General features: G+C 43.1%; 2 protein-coding genes across 2 annotated transcripts in view; one reads left to right on the top strand and one right to left on the bottom strand.

Moving 5' to 3' along the window:
* Nucleotides 1–2,537, bottom strand: part of LOC139173885 (toll-like receptor 13) — a 54,021-nt gene extending 51,484 nt beyond the window's left edge. The window contains 1 exon segment of the mRNA XM_070763760.1: nt 2,387–2,537. The gene's annotated coding sequence lies outside the window, so the exon portion shown is untranslated.
* A 126-nt stretch (nt 2,538–2,663) lies between these two features.
* The window catches only part of MEGF8 (multiple EGF like domains 8), a 62,798-nt gene continuing 46,579 nt past the window's right edge, over nt 2,664–18,882 (top strand). The window contains 10 exon segments of the mRNA XM_070763758.1: nt 2,664–2,728; nt 4,181–4,385; nt 5,969–6,132; nt 6,634–6,840; nt 8,879–9,059; nt 11,602–11,690; nt 12,785–12,998; nt 14,057–14,237; nt 16,141–16,286; nt 18,019–18,138. Of these exon segments, the coding sequence (XP_070619859.1) occupies nt 4,199–4,385; nt 5,969–6,132; nt 6,634–6,840; nt 8,879–9,059; nt 11,602–11,690; nt 12,785–12,998; nt 14,057–14,237; nt 16,141–16,286; nt 18,019–18,138 (1,489 nt within the window). The 5' untranslated portion in view covers nt 2,664–2,728; nt 4,181–4,198.

Raw genomic sequence — 18,882 nt, 5'->3', positions numbered from 1 at the left:
TTTTTAATGTGATACAGCTGTCAAATAGGATCCCTGGAAATTATAGTTCTGTGAAAGGATGCAATAGTTTCTTAGTCTATTAAAGTAATTATTTTTTAAAAGGTTAGATGGGCTTAGTTCAATGCAAATCACTGTTTTTACTCGTATATCATATTATTACCAACTTAACATATATTGTTGGTTGATTTGAAGGCAACCCACCTTCAGGGCGGCATGCACTATAAATAAAAAATAGAACTATAAACAAAAATATATGTGTTGGACACAAATGCCTTTAATATAATGCTTTCCAACCTAGTGGAAAGATGGGCGGACTTCAATTCCCAGAATTCTCCAGCCAGCCATGTTGGCTGGAGAATTCTGGGAGTTGAAGTCCACCCATCTTAAAATTAATTGGCAGGCTGGCTGGAGAATTCTGGTAGTTGAAGTCCACCCATCTTAAAGTTGAGTAGCATGCTGACTGAAGAATTCTGGGAATTGAAATCCATATATCTTAAAAGTTCCCAACAGAGAAAACTCTGCTTTAACAGTAACTTTATGTATAGTACTGCAGAGAAGGGATCATGTTACAGTAATTTTCATATGTTTTGCAGATCTTATGAAACCGATGGGCTTGGGTTCCCTTTTCGGTCAATAACCATGGGAAAATTAGCATCTCAATAATTATTCCTCTTTTTTTTTTCCTTATATTTCCACTAATGTCCATTCTGTGGTGCCTCTACTGGAGTGTACAGATTACACTCATGCCATGATTAAAACCCACAAAATAGCACTATGCGTAGGTGTCTGATGCCAGCTTTGCAAAATGCCACCTGATTACTGTGGCATTAATTGGTAAAAATAGATTATTTTCTCATTAGCGCCTACACTTGCCTGAGTTTTAATTTCAGAAAGTAGCTCATTTGTCACATCATCACAGATAATTACAATTTTGTAGGGTGGTCTAGAAAAAAAACAGAAGAATGCCAAATAGATCAGCAGATTTGACAAGCAGCCTAAATCTTAGTTGGGATTCTCCATTTGGAAAAAAAATCTTTACACATCCTTTATCTCCCACACATTCAGTTCTTTTTTTAAAAAAAAGAAAATATTTATCTATCTATTTGTATGCTGCCCCTCTCCGCAGATATAATCTTTATTGGAGATAAATAGGGGAAGGGATACACAAAGCAAAAGGACTATGCAAATATTGGTACAAATGTGTGTGAATTTTGAGTATACAGTTATAAGTCAAAGTACACACTTATATATATATAAAAGGCAGGGAAAGCTAATGGGAAAGGGAGAGAAGGAAAGAAAAAGTGAGAGGAAAGGAAAAAATAAAAAAGAAGAGAAAGAAGAAGAAAGAAAAGAAGAGGTAAATTCATATCTATAAATTTATCAGATGTCGTAAATAGTGTTTACGACACAAAGAACATTCCTTGCTATCTGCAAGGAATATAAATCCTCCCATTCCCAAATATCCTGTCAGAGCTATAGAGTCCGGAACTCATTACCGGACTCCATAGTGTCATCCCCAAACCCCCAACACTTTGCCCTTAGATTATCCACGGTTGACCTATCCAGATTCCTAAGAGGTCGGTAAGGGGCGAGTACAAGTGCACTAGAGTGCCTTCCGTCCCCTGTCCTATTGCTCTCCTATATCTCCTATACCTTTCTTCTATTCCTATATCTCTTCTTCTATTCCTTCATTGATATGGTCTATTACTATATCTTCTTTTCTATTCTTTCTTAGATATATTTTACTACGAGTATATCCTCTATAACCTTCATCATGTATTTTACTTCAATATATTTTTATTAATTTTTAAAATGGACAAAACTGACAAACATACATTTAACATAAAAGTGGGGTTGTAACTACCCCGCTTATTCTAGAAGTAAAATTTCAATACAGAAAAAGAGTGCATTTAAAAAATACTTAAATTCAACTTATTGCTCTAAATGAAAAGAAGAAATGTGTTTTAGCTTGTATAATAATTTTTCATACATAAACTAAACCTAACATAACTCTTAAATCATAACAATACTAATTCTAATATGAATCTTAAGTCATAACACTACTAAAATAATTCTCTTATTTATTTATTTCTTATTTTAATATTTCTTCTTATTTATCTATATATATCATCATGTATTTTACTATGTGTACTGTATATAGATATACTGTATACCCACTAAAACCCACATTGTGTATTGGACTAACTAACTAACTAAACAAACAAACAAATGGTGAAGAAGCTTCCTGGATGACAAGAAAAATGTTTTTAAAATAAAACAACAACAAGGAAGTCCAGTTGCCTCCTGAAAAAAGCACCCCTGGAACAACCATGACTTGGATGACTGAGAAACATAGAAACATAGAAGATTGACGGCAGAAAAATACCTCATGGTCCATCTAGTCTGCCCTTATACATTTCTCGCCCCATTACAGTGGTTTTTCTCTCAACCGTGGCCATAGCATAGCTGGGGCATTCTGGGAGTTGAAGTCCACCCATCTTCGAAGTGTCAAAGGTTGAGGAACGCTGTGCGTAAAAGCCTCTCCGTTCCTCGTCCTCCTCGGGCGCTCTAGCCTGCTCTTCTCTATGGCTTCCCCTTTCCATAGAGAAGAAGAGACCTCCCTGGTTCACTCGCAGCCGCTCTGGGCCCTCGTCTCGGTGCTCCCCACCGTCCCGGACTGGCCTCTACATGGGCCGCGGGGGCAGCGGAGCCGCTGTCGGCTGCGGAGGTGGGTGGATAATTTTTTGGGGGTTTTTTTGGGGGGGGGGATCCCCTATTGCCAGTCGCGATTGTCAATGGGGAGCCGGGCCCGAGGCTTCACTCCCGGGGCTTCTGGATGGTCTTTTTTCCGTCGCGCGCTTACCTGGAGATGCTGGGTTCTCTGCACCGCTTTTCAGGGCTCCCCTGCTTTCCCTTCGGTCCGCATGATCCGGCCTGGATCCCCTGAAGGCGTCCGGATCTCTCCCTCCTTGGGGTCCAGAGCTGTGTCTCTTTTGGACTTTGCTGGTTGCTTTCCTTCCTTTGGGTTAATCTTGTTTTTTATATACCTAATGTCTATATATCTGTCAATCTCCTGTAACGTCTATATCTCTCTCTGATTCTCTGTATGTTTTTTCTATCTCTGTTCTGTTGTTCTGTCCGTCCATCTCATCTATCTTCTGCATATCTCTCTATCTCTCCTATCTCTCTCACATACTGTCTGTCAATCATCTATCTATCATAATCTCTCTCTCTATCTATCTAGTCTTTGTCTATCTGTCTGTCTATCCATCCATCCATCCATCTTATATCTATATTTAAAATTTATCTGTCTGTCTGTCTGTCTATCTATCTATTTATCTCTATCTCTCTATCCATCTATCCATCTTTCTCTCTTTCTCTCTCTCATCTATCTATCTATACCTAACCATCCATCATCTCTCTCTCTCTCTCTCTCTCTCTATCTATCTATCTTTCAATCTCTCTGTCTTTCTATCTATCTATCTATCTATCTCTATCTCTCTATCCATCTATCCATCTTTCTCTCTTTCTCTCTCTCTCATCTATCTATCTATACCTAACCTTCCATCCATCATCTGTCTATCTGTCTGTCTGTCTATCTATCTATCTATCTATCTATCTATCTATCTATCTATCTATCTATCTATCTATCTCTATCTCTCTATCCATCTTTCTCTCTTTCTCATTCTCTCATCTATCTATCTATACCTAACCTTCCATCTATCATCTGTCTGTCTGTCTGTCTGTCTGTCTGTCTATCTATCTATCTATCTATCTATCTATCTATCTATCTATCTATCTCTATCTCTCTATCCATCCATCTATCCATCCTATCTATCATCACCTCTGTATCATCCATCCATCCATCTGAGGAATTCTGGGAGTTGAAGTCCACACCTCATAAAGTTGCCACACACTGCTCTAAAAGGCATCTGCCTATTTTGGTGTCCTTGGGCAGGCCTCAAAAAATGGATAAAAATGTCAAATGCAGAATCTGGTTGATTTTGTGATGAGCCATGATAATAATAATACTGATGATGATAATAATAATAATTATCCTATGTAAGAATGCAGATTATTTCATATATATTTTTCTGTATTTCTTTCTCAACAACGGCTGGATGCTGACACCCAACTCACTTTTCCAGCTCTATTAACTGAGCGTTCTCTTGGCTTACAGAGAGATCCAAAGACCATCATGGATCTTCTGAAATCCAGTTGCTTCAAACTGCTGGTTCTGCTGCCCTTCGCTCTGTGCGGGATCCATCAAACCGAGGCCGGTGACTGTAAAGGACGCCGTGAGGTGTTGCGCAGCACCTCCGGCTACGTGACGGATGGACCAGGCAACTATTCGGTCAACGGCAACTGTGAATGGCTGGTGGAGGGTGAGCATCGGGTGGAGGGCGAGCAGAGATATGGTGGGCAGTGGTGGTTTAAGGCAGTGTTTCCCAACCTTGGCAACTTGAAGATATTTGGACTTCAACTCCCAGAATTCCCCAGCCAGCGAATGCTGGGTGGGGAATTCTGGGAGTTGAAGTCCAGATATCTTCCAGTGGGCAAGGTTGGAGACCCCTACTCTAGGGAACATCTGTCAAGGGCTCTTGACATAAACGCCAAACCCAATCAGGGAATCCTGGGAGTTGAAGTCCACACACCTTAATGTGGAGAAACGCCGAATTAAAAACACTGCTCTGATTCCTCACTGATTAAATTTGGGAGCTTTTTCTGTGTGATGAAATGTGGAAATGTGTTAATGGGGTGTTAATGCAGAAGGGATATGTATGCTGATTGGAACTTTTAAAGCCCTTGCATCCCAGGATGCTTATTAAAACTGCTAAGGCAGTGCAACTGCTTTGCTGCTTTTTATAAAGACAATAATCTCTTTCTTGAGGATAGAAGAAACAATAGCTGGGAAGTCCTAAACTTATCTCAGGGACCGCCTTCTGCTGCACAAATCCCAGCGACCAGTTAGGTCCCACAGAGTGGGTCTTCTCCGGGTCCCGTCAACTAAACAATGTCGCTTGGCGGGACCCAGGGGAAGAGCCTTCTCTGTGGCGGCCCCGGCCCTCTGGAACCAACTCCCCCCAGAGATTAGAATTGCCCCCACCCTCCTTGCCTTTCGTAAGCTTCTTAAAACCCACCTCTGCCACCAGGCATGGGGGAATTGAGATACTCTTTCCCCCTAGGCCTTTACAATTTTATGCATGGTATGTCTGTATGTATGTTTGGTTTTTATAATAATGGGTTTTTAACTGTTTTTAGTATTGGATTAATATTATATGCTGTTTTATTATTGCTGTTAGCCACCCCGAGTCTCCGGAGAGGAGCGGCATATAAATCCAATAAATAAATAAGTAAATAAACTTACAACCATTCATTTAGTGACAGTTACAGCACCGGAAAACATTTTTCACATGAATAGAATTAAAATAGAACAGAAAATTGAATAGAATAGAAAATTGTATAGAATAGAAAATAGAAGAGAATAAAATGGAATAAAATAGAAAATAGTAAAGAATATAAAATAGAATTGAATGGAATATAAAATAGAATTGAATGGAATGGAATAGAAAATAGAATAGAATAGAATAGAATTCTTGATTGGCCAATGTGATTAGACACACAAACAATTTGTCTTCGGTGCATAAACTGTCATTATACATAAAAGCTATAAGTAATTAAAACACAGCCATAATCAGAATCCATCTAAATTGTACTAGGAAATTAAATAAAGCAATATAAATCATAAATATACAAGCAGCAAAGTTATAGGGCTGTGATCATGGTGGCAATCCCCATGGTCATCATTTACTTTCTTTTAGTGCCGTTGTAACTTCGGAACGGTCGCTAAATGAACTGTCGTAACTCAAGGACTCCCTGCAGTTCGCTTTCTTGAGATTGACCGCGTTTGCATGCTGTTTGACCCTGGGGTCTGATGGTTAAGCTTTCCTTTTCCTGTCTGTCTCAGCTCCTAGCAGCAGCTACCGCATCCTCTTGACTTTCATGTTTATGGACACCGAGTGCACGTATGACTATCTCTTCATTTACGACGGAGATTCTCCCAGCAGCCGTTTGCTGGCCAGCTTGAGTGGCAGCACTTTGCCCCCTACCATCGAGGCCACCTCGGGCAAGGTACGGTAGATCCTAAGGAAGATGAGCCAGGCCCATCTTGGTACCCTGGGCCAGTGGGTTTGCCAGCTGAGGAAGAGGGTGAGAGTGATGGAGAGATACACCTGGATGAACCTGAAGGACCATCAGAGGTGGCAGAGTTGCCAATGACAGTAGGGCCTGACTGAGAGGAGGAAGACTATGAGCCTTTGTTAGATGCCTGCTTTAGAAGATTACAAAAAAAAACAAAATTATTTGTATGGAAAAAGGAAGTAGTCTGTAGTTTATTCACTCTAGAGCAGACCTGGGCAAGGGGCGGCATTCAAATCTAATAAATTATTATTATTATTATTAACCCCTGCAGTGATTCACTTAACAACCAGCAGGAAAGGTCCCAAAACGGGGCAAAATTCCCTTTTAACGGTCTCACTTGGCGACAGGGATTTGGGGTTCAATTGCAGTCGTAAATCGAGGACTCCCTGCCCCCATTGTGTTAACGCCAACTCTTTCCTTCCTCCTTTGCAGATGCTGCTGCACCTCTTCAGCGACGCCAACTACAACCTGCTGGGGTTCAATGCCACTTACTCCATCTCGCTGTGCCCCATGGGCTGCTTGGGACACGGCGTTTGCGATAACGACGGGCGTTGTGCCTGCTTCCAAGGCTGGGGAGGCAAGGACTGCTCCGTACCCGACTGCGCCACCTATTGCCAGGGTCATGGCACCTGCAACCAGGTAAGAAATGGTCCTTGGGTGTGTCTCCATGGGTCCTTGGTTTATGCTAAGGCAGCGATGGCAAACCTGTAGGTGGCACCGTGAAGCCATATCTGAGGACACGTGAGGTGTTGCCCTAGGTCAGCTTCATGTGCGTGCTGGTCAGCTGATTTTCGGCCTTCTTTTCAGACGTTTTTCTTTGAAGAGGTTTCGCTTCTGCTCCCAGAAGCTTCTTCAGTTCTGACTGGACTTTCTTGTTTCTCTTTGAAGGCGTTTTGCTTCCAAGAAGCTTTTTTAGCTCTGACTGGATTTTCCTGTTTCTCTTTGAAGACGTTTCGCTTCTCCTCTAAGAAACTTCTTCAGCTCTGACTGAACTTTCTAGTTTTTCTTTGAAGACATGTAACTTCTCCAAGAAACTTCTTCAACTCTGACTGGACTTTCTTGTTTTTCTTTGAAGACATTTCGCTTCTGCTCCAAGAAACTTTAGTTCTGACTGGAGTTTCTTGTTTCTCTTTGAAGACGTTTTGCTTCTGCTCCAAGAAGCTTTAGTTCTGACTGGATTTTCTTGTTTCTCTTTGAAGACGTTTTGCTTCTGCTCCAAGAAGCTTTAGTTCTGACTGGATTTTCTTGTTTTCCTTTGAAGACGTTTCGCTTCTGCTCCAAGAAACTTTAGTTCTGACTGGATTTTCTTGTTTTCCTTTGAAGATGTTTCGCTTCTCCTCTAAGAAGCTTCTTCAGCTCTGACTGGAATTTCTTGTTTTTCTTTGAAGATGTTTCGCTTCTGCTCCAAGAAACTTCTTCAACTCTGACTGGACTTTCTTGTTTTTCTTTGAAGATGTTTCGCTTCTGCTCCAAGAAACTTTAGTTCTGACTGGAGTTTCTTGTTTTTCTTTGAAGACATTTTGCCTCTCCTCTAAGAAGCTTCTTTAGTTCTGACTGGATTTTCCTGTTTCTCTTTGAAGACGTTTCGCCTCTCCTCCAAGAAGCTTCTTTAGTTCTGACTGGAGTTTCTTGTTTTTCTTTGAAGACATTTCGCCTCTCCTCTAAGAAGCTTCTTCAGTTCTGACTGGATTTTCCTGTTTCTCTTTGAAGACGTTTCGCTTCTCCTCTAAGAAGCTTCTTTAGTTCTGACTGGATTTTCCTGTTTCTCTTTGAAGATGTTTCGCTTCTCCTCTAAGAAGCTTCTTTAGTTCTGACTGGATTTTCCTGTTTCTCTTTGAAGATGTTTCGCTTCTCCTCTAAGAAGCTTCTTTAGTTCTGACTGGATTTTCCTGTTTTTCTTTGAAGATGTTTCGCTTCTCCTCTAAGAAGCTTCTTTAGTTCTGACTGGATTTTCCTGTTTTTCTTTGAAGACATTTCCCTTCTCATCCTGGAAACTTCTTCAGCTCTGACTGGATGGTGGGAAATGGAAGGAGTGATATTTCTTGCAGACAGTTGTTGAGACTTCTTGGAAGTTTTATCTGTGTCCTCAGGATCAGATTATTTACTTACTTACTTATTGGATTTATATGCTGCTCCTCAGACGACTTATGCATCTCAATTGGTCAGAATTAGAAAGAAAAAATGCCCCTATCTTATTTGCATTGTGATAGAAGAATGTGGCAATGTGGGCCTTCTCCAGGTCCCGTCAACTAAACAATGTCGTTTGGCGGGACCCAGGGGAAGAGCCTTCTCTGTGGCGGCCCCGGCCGTTTGAAACCAACTCCCCCCCAGAGATTAGGACTGCCCCCACCCTCCTTGCCTTTCGTAAACTTCTTAAAACCCACCTCTGCCGTCAGGCATAGGGGTACTGAGATATTCTTTCCCCCTAGGCCTTTACAATTTATGCATGGTATGTCTGCATGTATGTTTGGTTTTTATAATAAGGGTTTTTTTTAGTTATTTTACTGTTGGATTGGATTGTTACATGCTGTTTTTATCATTGTTGTTAGCCGCCCCGAGTCTATAGAGAGGGGCGGCATACAAATCCAATAAATGAATGAATGAATGAATGTCCTGCTAGGTTTTCGTTTGGCACTGGGACCATGCCAGTAACTTTTCCTTCTCTTTCCCCTTGTAGATATCAAAGCATTGCCAGTGCGAACCAGGATTTGTGGGCCAGGCCTGTGATTTAGCCTTGAGCGACAACCAAGGAGCTGGGAAATGGTACAACGTCAGCATCCGAGATCCTAGTTTCTGGCCCCGGACAGCAGCTGCTGGGGCTTTCTTATCTTCTACTGGGGGACTCTACATTTTTGGAGGTGAAGGACACCCCTTCTTATTTACAAACATTACTAACTTGGGCAACTTTTAAAAATGGGTGGATTGCAATTCTGAAAATTCCCCCGCCAGCAAGGGAAAAAGTTTTAAAAAAACCTTGTTTGCTGGAGAATTCTGGGAATTAAAGTCCACACATCTTAAAAGTTGCCAAAATAGCAACTTATTGTATTTTTTGGAGTACAGTGATACCTCGACACACAAGTCTAATTCGTTCCAGACCCGAGCTCGTATGTCGATCAACTCGCATCTCGAACGAACGCCTTTAGACTTTGTTTTTCGCGCCGAGTTAACTGGAAGCAAGGAATTCTTGCGCCACCTAGTGGAAGCTCGGCTCGTATCCCGAATTTGAGCTCAGGTGTCGAACAGAAATTTTGCTCGCGTCTCGGCTCGTAACTTGGAATACTCGCATGTGGAGCAGCTTGTATCTAGAGGTACTACTGTATAAGACACACCTTAGTTTTTTGGGAGGAAAACAGGGAAAAGAATTTGCTTACTAGGTATTCATCTGGCTAGCGTCCTCAGTCTGGTCAGTTTCAGCACATCATTTTACCTTCTGGTTAGGGCTTGAAAAATCTTATTCAGATAGAGTAGCAATGAAAAAAAACCTGCAAAGATTTAGGGTTGGAATAAACATTATTCGGAGGGAGTAGCAATGAAAAAGCCTGCAAGCTGGGAAGATCGTTAGCACCTTGTTAGGGCTGGAAAAAATATTATTTGGAGGGAGTAGCAATGAAAAAGCCTGCAAGCTGGGAAGATCGTTAGTGCCTTGTTAGGGCTGGAAAAAATATTCTTTGGAGGGAGTAGCCAATGAAAAAGCCTGCAAGCTGGGAAGATCGTTAGTGCCTTGTTAGAACTGGAAAAAATATTCTTTGGAGGGAGTAGTAATGAAAAAGCCTGCAAGCTGGGAAGATCGTTAGCACCTTGTTAGGGCTGGAAAAAATATTCTTTGGAGGGAGTAGCAATGAAAAAGCCTGCAAGCTGGGAAGATCGTTAGTGCCTTGTTAGAACTGGAAAAAATATTCTTTGGAGGGAGTAGCAATGAAAAAGCCTGCAAGCTGGGAAGATCGTTAGCACCTTGTTAGGGCTGGAAAAAATATTCTTTGGAGGGAGTAGCAATGAAAAAGCCTGCAAGCTGGGAAGATCGTTAGCGCCTTGTTAGAACTGGAAAAAATATTCTTTGGAGGGAGTAGCAATGAAAAAGCCTGCAAGCTGGGAAGATCGTTAGCACCTTGTTAGGGCTGGAAAAAATATTATTTGGAGGGAGTAGCAATGAAAAAGCCTGCAAGCTGGGAAGATCGTTAGCACCTTGTTAGGGCTGGAAAAAATATTATTTGGAGGGAGTAGCAATGAAAAAGCCTGCAAGCTGGGAAGAGCTGCTAAGATCATTAGTGCCTCATTAGGACTGAAAAAAAGAGCTACATTCAGGATATAAAAAGCACCCAAATTTTCAGCCTCTTTTAGGGGGGGGGAGGTGCATCTTATACTCTGAAAAATACAGTAAGTCAAATGGCAGGAAAGATGGGAAGAAGCGTTTCAGAGCATTGAAAAAAAATATGCACTGCTCAAAATAAATAAAGGTGACACTTAAACAACACAATATAACTCCAAGTAAATCAAACTTCTGTGAACTCAAACTGTCCACTTAGGAAACAACACTGATTGACCATCAATTTCACCTGCTGCTGTGCATATTCAACTTGGTACAGAACAAAGGATTCAATGAGAATATTTCATTCATTCAGATCTAGGATCCCTTTATTTTTTTCCCTTTATTTGTCCCCGTCATTTGTCCCCTTTATTTTTTTTGAGCAGTATATTTCCCTTGCCACAATTCTTTATTGGCCTTCAATAAAGCATTACAGGTTCATTTCTGAGATCTGCGTTCATCTTTTATTATTGTTGTTGTTGTTGTTGTTATTATTATTATTATTATTATTAATTAGATTTGTATGCCGCCCCTTTCCGTAAACTCGGGGCGGCTCACAACACAATAAAAAACAGTTCATGACCAATCTAGTAATTTACAATTTAAGATATTTAAAAAAAACCATTATTAAGCAGACATACATACAAGCATACCATACATAAATTGTATAGGCCCAAGGGAGATATTTCAGTTCCCCCATGCCTGACGACAAAGGTGGGTTTTGAGGAGTTTACGAAAGGCAAGGAGGGTAGGGGCAGTTCTAATCTCTGGGGGGAGCTGGTTCCAGAGAGTCGGGGCCACCACAGAGAAGGCTCTTCCCCTGGGGCCCGCCAACCGACATTGTTTAGTTGACGGGACCCGGAGAAGGCCAACTCTGTGGGACCTAACCGGTCGCTGGGATTCGTGCGGCAGAAGGCGGTCCTGGAGATATTCTGGTCCAATGCCATGAAGGGCTTTAAAGGTCATAACCAACACTTTGAATTGTGACCGGAAATTGATCGGCAACCAATGCTTCTGGTCCTGACATAATACTGTTTATTGTCTGCTTTCCCTCCTGTTCCTAAATTTCCTGATGTTTCTGCTTTCTTTCCCTGTAGGCTTGGACTTAAACGCCGCTTTGGGGGACCTTGTCTTTTTTAACTTCACCACCAACACTTGGCATCAGAGGGTGCTCAGCCCTTCTCCAGTAAGTCCCTTTCGGCTTCCCCTCGTGCGGAAAAAGAGAACCTTGAACATCTAGCCAAGGCCAATGTGTATGGAACGAATGTGGATGACTGTTTTTAAGTATTGGGTTTTAGAATTGATTTTAAATTAGATTTCTTATACAGTGGTCCTTCTACTTAGGAACTTAATTCGTTCCATGATCAGGTTCTTAAGTAGAAAGGTTTGTAAGAAGAAGCAATTTTTCCCATAGGAATCAATGTAAAAGCAAATGATGCATGTGATTGGGGAAACCACAGGGAGGGTGGAGGCCCTGTTTCCTCCCAGGAGATTCCTAGAGAGGCCCCACGGAGACTTCTTCCTGCCTTGTTTCCTCCAAGGAGATTCCTAGAGAGGCCCCAGGGAGGCTTCTTCCTGCCTTTTCTGGCCCCGTTTCCTCTCAGGAGATTCCTAGAGAGGCCCAACACTCCCCGCCTTTTCTAGCCCTGTTTCCTCCAAGAAGATTCCTAAATAGGCCCCACGGTGGCTTCTCCCTGCCTTTTCCAGCCCTGTTTCCTCCCAGGAGATTCCTAAGTAGGCCCCACGGAGGCTTCTCCCTGCCTTTTCCAGCCCTGTTTCCTCCTAGGAGATTCCTAAGTAGGCCCCACGGAGGCTTCTCCCCGCCTTTTCCAGCCCTGTTTCCTCCTGGGAGATTCCTAAGTAGGCCCCACGGAGGCTTCTCCCTGCTTTTTCCGGGTACAGTTTCGAAGAACACCTGGTTCTTATCTAGAAAAGTTCATAAGTAGAGGCGTTCTTAGGTAGAGGTACCACTGTATATTGGACTTTTTATTGTTAACTGTATTTTTATATTTTGTTGTAAGCCGCCCTGAGTCCTTCCGGATTGGGCAGCATAGAAGTTGAATGAGTGAATGAATGAATAAATGAAGAAAGAAAGAGAGAGAGAGAGAGAGAAAGAAAGTAAGTAAGTAAGTAAGTAAGTAAGTTGTGGCAAAAAATAGGAGGAGGTAGATGTATGAAGTATGTTTGCTGCCTCAGTAATAATAATTAAGGTGGGATTTTTAAAAAAAAAATATATGTAAAAATAAATATTGATCTCCTTTCCATCTTTTCCATTTTCAGACTGCTCGCCACTCGCACACAGCCGTGGCCTGGGAGGGCTCCCTCATTCTGTTCGGTGGAGAGCTGGCCTCTGGATCTCTGTCCAATGATGTCTGGATGTATCTGCCCCGGGAGGGCTATTGGCAAGAGCTGGTGCCCTTGAACACAACTATCCCCCCTGAGTTGGCCGGCCACGCATCGGCGGTAGTCGATGAATGGCTGTACGTATTTGGAGGTGAGTCGAAGAGGTGCCTGTTTGGTTTGGATGTCCAGGGGTCCCTCTTCCAGGGGAAATGCCCCATCATCACAACAACAATAGCCTTTAGACTTATATACTGCTTCACAGGGCTTTAGAGCCCTCTCTAAGCGGTTTACAGAGTCAGCCTCTTGCCCCCGCAACAAATTATGTCCTCATTTTACTGACCTTGGAAGGATGGAAGGCTGAGTCAACCTTGAGATGGTGAGAATTGAATTCCAGGCAGTGGGCAGAATTAGTCTGCAATACTGAATTTCTGATAAGTAGGTAGGACGATAGGATAGATAGATAAGAGATAAATAGATAGTTATCATAGATAGATAGATAGATAGATAGATAGATAGATAGATAGATAGATAGATAGATGATATTTAGATAGGATAGATAGATGATAGGTACGTAGGATAGATAGATAGATAGATAGATAAGATAGATAGATAAGATAGATAAGAGATGGTAGATAGAGATGATAGATAGATGATATTTTGATAGGATATATGTAGATGATAGGTACATAGGATAGATAGATGATAGATATGATAGAGATAAATAGATAAGATAGATAAGAGATAGGTAGATAGAGATGATAGATAGATGATAGATAGATAGATAGATGATATGTAGATAGGATAGATTGATGATAGGTACATAGGATAGATAGATAGATAGAAATGATAGAGATTAATAGAGATGATAGATAGATAGATAGATAGATAGGTAGAAATGATAGAGATTAATAGATAAGACAGATGAGAGATAGGTAGATAGAGATGATAGATAGATAGATTAGACAGGCATTAGGCAGACAGATAAACAGACAGACAGACAGACAGAAAGAAACACAGAAAGAGAGAGATAGGCATAGATTGCAATAACATTTAGACTTACACACCACTTCACAGTGCTTTGCAGGCCTCTCTAAGCGGTTTACAGAGTTAGCCAAGAAACAGGGTCTTCATTGGGGCCACGTGGGAAGGATGGAAGGCGGAGTCCACCGTGGAGGATTGACCCTGAGGCCTCCTAATCCATTCCCGCAGGACGCACCGGTGTGGATGTCTTCTCCTCCCACATGTACCGCTTCCACCTGAAACGATGGACCTGGGAGCTGGTAGTTCCTTCGGGCGGGAAGGCTCCTGCAGCAGCCGGCCACTCCATGGTCTTCCACCCTGCTTCCCGCACTCTCGTGGTTTATGGTGGGCACCGGCCCTCCACTGCTCGGTAGGTGGGCAGTTATGGGGCACCCCCCACTCCCCAAAGGTACAGTGGTTATCTCGGTACTCAGCTGTAATTCATTCCAGGAGGTGCGATGAGTACAAAAAACAAATGCTAATCAAACCGTGTGACTTAATTATTTCGGCCAAAAGGAGAAGTGAGCCAATGCTAGCAAGTTCTATCTTGTACAGTGGTACCTCTACTTAAGAACTTAATTCGTCCCGTGACCAGGTTCTTAAGTAGAAAAGTTTGTAAGTAGAAGCCATTTTCCCCCATAGGAATCAATGTAAAAGCAAATAATGCGTGCAAACCCATTAGGAAAGAAATAAAAGCTCGGAATTTGGGTGGGAGGAGGAGGAGGAAGAAGAGGAGGAGGACAGTCACTGCCCAGAGCAAAGGGGGCGTTTCTTTTCTCTGGGCGCTGGCAGAGGTTTATTCCCTCTGCAAGCGCCCAGAGAAAGGAAAATGCTCCATTCGCTCTGGACTGCCAAAGCCTCCTTAAGCGCCACCGAAAGGCTCCTCTGGCAGCCCAGAAAAGCCCGAGATGGCCGGGATTAAAGGGGGAATGGCAGGAAACTGGCCGGCCCTTTGTGCCGCTCTCAAATTTCCTGGGAAATTTTTCCGGGCTCGAGGTTCTTAAGTAGAAAATGGTTCTTGAGAAGAGGCAAAAAAATCTTGAACACCCGGTTATTATCTAGAAAAGTTCGTTACGTAGAGGCCTTCTTAGGTAGAGGTACCACTGTATGTTGAGTCCTGGGAGAAAGATCAGTCAATCCGAATAGAGCCAGAAGGGACCTTGGAGGTCTTCTAGTCCAACCCCTCTGCTTAGGCAGGAAGCCCTACACTACTTCAGACAGATGGTTATCCAACATCTTCTTAAAAACTTCCAGTGTTGGAGCATTCACAACTTCTGGAGGCAACTTCTGTTCCACTGATCAACCGTTCTGACTGTCAGGAAATTTCTCCTTAGTTCTCAGTTGCTTCTCTCCTTGTTTAGTTCCCACCCATTGCTTCTTGTTCTACCCTCAGGTGCTTTGGAGCAGTGTTTTTCAACCAGTGTGCCGCGCCACACTAGTGTGCCGTGAGACGTGGTCAAGTGTGCTGCGAAGCTCAGAGAGAGAGAAAGCAAGAGAGAAAGAAAGCAGGAGAGAGAAAGAAAGCAAGAGAGAGAAAGAGCGAGCGAGAAAGAAAGAAAGAAAGAGAGAAAGAGCGAGCGAGAGAAAGAAAGAGGGAGAGAGAGAGAGAGCAAGAGAGAGAAAGCAAGCAAGAGAGAGAGAAAGAGGGAGGGAAGGAGAGAGAGAGAAAGACATAGAGGGAGGGAGGGAGAAAGAGATCAAAAAAGAGAGGAAGGAAGAGAAAGAAAGAGGGATGGAGAGAGAGAGAAAGAAAGAGGAAGGAAGGGAGAGAAAGAGGGAAGGAGAGAGAAATAGAGCGAAAGGGAGGAAGAGAGAGAGAGAATTTTTTTGGCCAAACTTTGTAAATGTAAAAAATGTGCCGCAGCTCGAAGAAGGTTAAAAATCACTGCTTCGGAGAATAGGTTGACTCCTTCTTTGTGGGATCTCCTGGTTAGGGCTGAAAAAACCCTTCGGAGGGAGTAGCAATGGAAAAAATCCTGCAAGCTGGGAAGATTGCTAACATCTCGTTAGGGCTGGAAGAAAAAGCTTTGAAAAAGCTACTTTCGGAGTATAAGACGCACCCAAATTTTGAGTCTCTTTTAGGGGAAGAAAGATGCGTCTTATACTCCCAAAAATATAGTAGGTGATGAGTATTGGAAAAAGATGTTTTTTCGCCTTCGAAACATGTCAAGTACCAAATTCGTTGAGTGTTGAAAATAAAATCCCGAGGGACGACTGTTGTGGGACTTAAGAGAGGAAAAGGAGGACCGACTCGACTTCTCCCATCACTGCAGGTTCAGTGTGCGAGTGAACACCACCGACCTCTTCCACGTTGACTTGCGTTACTGGAGTACATTGCGGGCCAAAGATTCGCACCGAGGCCCTCGAGAAAGGGCCTTCCACTCCGCCACCGTCATTGGCAATTACATGGTGGTGTACGGTGAGTATGCAGCACGGCTACTCAAACGTTCCGGGAACTGTGGAAGTAAAAATTCCTGAAATATTTTCATATTTATTTATTGATTGATTGATTGATTGATTGATTGATTGATTGGATTTGTATGCCGCCCCTCTCCGGAGAGTTGGGGCGGCTAACAGCAACAATAAAGCAGTGTACAATAGTAGTCTGATGTTAGAAATAATTAAAATCCCATTAATATAAAAAAACCCCAAACATACATACATACATACCATGCATAGAATTGTAAAGGCCTAGGGGGAAGAGGGTCTCAATTCCCCCATGCCTGACGGCAGAGGTGGGTTTTAAGCAGCTTACGAAATGTATGTAATGGACATGCAGAAAATGCAAAAAAGAAAAAAAAATAATTGGGTTAAACTTAGAAAAATAATAGAAGGAATAATAAAATATCGTAAGGATTGGAAATCAGAAATTTATTTATTGAGAATTATAACAGGTAATTTTGGGAAAGAAATATACAGTGGTACCTCTACTTACAAACTTCATTTGTTTTGTGACCAGGTTCTTAAGTAGAAATGTTTGTTAGAAGAAGCAGTTTTTCCCATAGGAATCAATGTAAAAGCAAATAATGTGTGCGATTGGGGAAACCACAGGGAGGGTGGAGGCCCTGTTTCCTCCCAGGAGATTCCTAGAGAGGCCCCACGGAGGCTTCTCCCTGCCTTTTCCGGCCCTGTTTCCTCCCAGGAGATTCCTAGAGAGGCCCCACAGAAGCTTCTCCCTGCCTTTTCCGGCCCTGTTTCCTCCCAGGAGATTCCTAGACAGGCCCCACATAGGCTTCTCCCTGCCTTTTCCGGCCCTGTTTCCTCCAAGGAGATTCCTAGAGAGGCCCCACGGAGGCTTCTCCCTGCCTTTTCCGGCCCTGTTTCCTCCCAGGAGATTCCTAGAGAGGCCCCACGGAGGCTTCTCCCTGCCTTTTCCAGCCCTGTTTCCTCCCAGAAGATTCCTAGAGAGGCCCCACGGAGGCTTCTCCCCGCCTTTTCCAGCCCTGTTTCTTCCCAGGAGATTCCTAGAGAGGCCCCACGGAGGCTTCTCCCTGCCTTTTCCGGCCCTGTTTCCTCCTTGGAGATTCCTAGAGAGGCCCCACAGAGGCTTCTCCCTGCCTTTTCCAGCCCTGTTTCTTCCCAGGAGATTCCTGGAGAGGCCCCACGGAGGCTTCTCCCTGCCTTTTCCAGCCCTGTTTCTTCCCAGGAGATTCCTGGAGAGGCCCCACGGAGGCTTCTCCCTGCCTTTTCCGGCCCTGTTTCCTCCTAGGAGATTCCTAGAGAGGCCCCGCGGAGGCTTCTCCCCGCTTTTTCCGGCCCTGTTTCCTCCCAGGAGATTCCTAGAGAGGCCCCATGGAGGCTTCTCCCCACCTTTTCCGGTTACAGTTTCGGAGGCTCAGGTTTGTAAGTGGAAAATGGTTCTTGAGAAGAGGCAAAAAAATCTTGAACACCCGGTTCTTATCTAGAAAAGTTCTTAAGTAGAGGCCTTCTTAGGTAGAGGTACCACTGTATTATTTAACAATACATATAGTGACAGCTGCTTAAAGTGGAGCAAAGTTCCCTTCACAAACGTCCCTACCGCAGAAATTGGGCTTCGATTGTCGTAAGTCGAGGACTACCTGAACTGAGAAGAATTGAAAATGTGAAGGATATTTCTGTGTCGAGTTTTCTCCAAACCTCCTTGTGCTTCCTCTGCTCTGTCTCTCTTCCAGGAGGCAACGTCCACATCCATTACCACGAAGAGAAATGTTACGAGGACGAAATCTTTTTCTACCACTTGGGCTGCCACCAGTGGGTCTCGAGTCACGAACTGGCCCCTCTCATCACTCAAGGTAAGGGGGGTCCTGGCCCCCACACTTTTTTGTGACAAAACCTGGAGTGCTCCGTGGTAGAAGCGTATCTGAAATTTACTGCATTTTTCGGAGCATAAGTTGCACCTTAGTTTTTTGGAAGGAATATAAGGGGAAAAATCTGCCTACCAGATAGAAACATAGAAACATAGAAGACTGACGGCAGAAAAAGACCTCATGGTCCATCTAGTCTGCCCTTTTACTATTTCCTGTATTTTATCTTACAATGTATTCATCTGGCTAGCGTCCTTAGTCTGGGCAGCTTCGGTACATTATTTTATCTCCTGAAGAAAACCTTTTTCAGAGAGAATAGCAATGAAAACAAGCCTGCAAAGACTTAGGGGCTGAAAAAATAACTTTTGGAGTAGCAATGAATAAAATCCTGCAAGCCAGGAAGAGCCTTAGCACCTTGTTAGGGCTGAAAAAAACTTTTTCAGAGGGAATAGCAATGAAAACAAGCCTGCAAAGATTTAGGGGCTGGAAAAAAAACCCTTTGGAGTAGCAGTGAAAAAATCCTGCCAGCCAGGAATTGTTAGCACCTAGTTAGGTGCTGAAGAAACATTTTTTGGAGAGAGTAACAAGCCTGGAAGAGCTGGGAAGATTGTTAGCACCTTGTTAGAGCTGGGGAAAAAAGCTTCGAAAAAGTTACATTCAGTGTATAAGCTGCACCCAAATTTTCAGCCTCTTTTAGGGCAGAAAAAGGTGTGCTTTATAGAAACATAGAAA

The sequence above is a fragment of the Erythrolamprus reginae genome, chromosome 11 (assembly GCF_031021105.1).
Source record: "Erythrolamprus reginae isolate rEryReg1 chromosome 11, rEryReg1.hap1, whole genome shotgun sequence".
NCBI classification, from domain to species: Eukaryota; Metazoa; Chordata; class Lepidosauria; order Squamata; family Dipsadidae; genus Erythrolamprus; species Erythrolamprus reginae.
The sequence above is the reverse complement of the archived record's forward strand: the minus strand, read 5'-3'. Positions and strand labels throughout refer to the sequence as shown.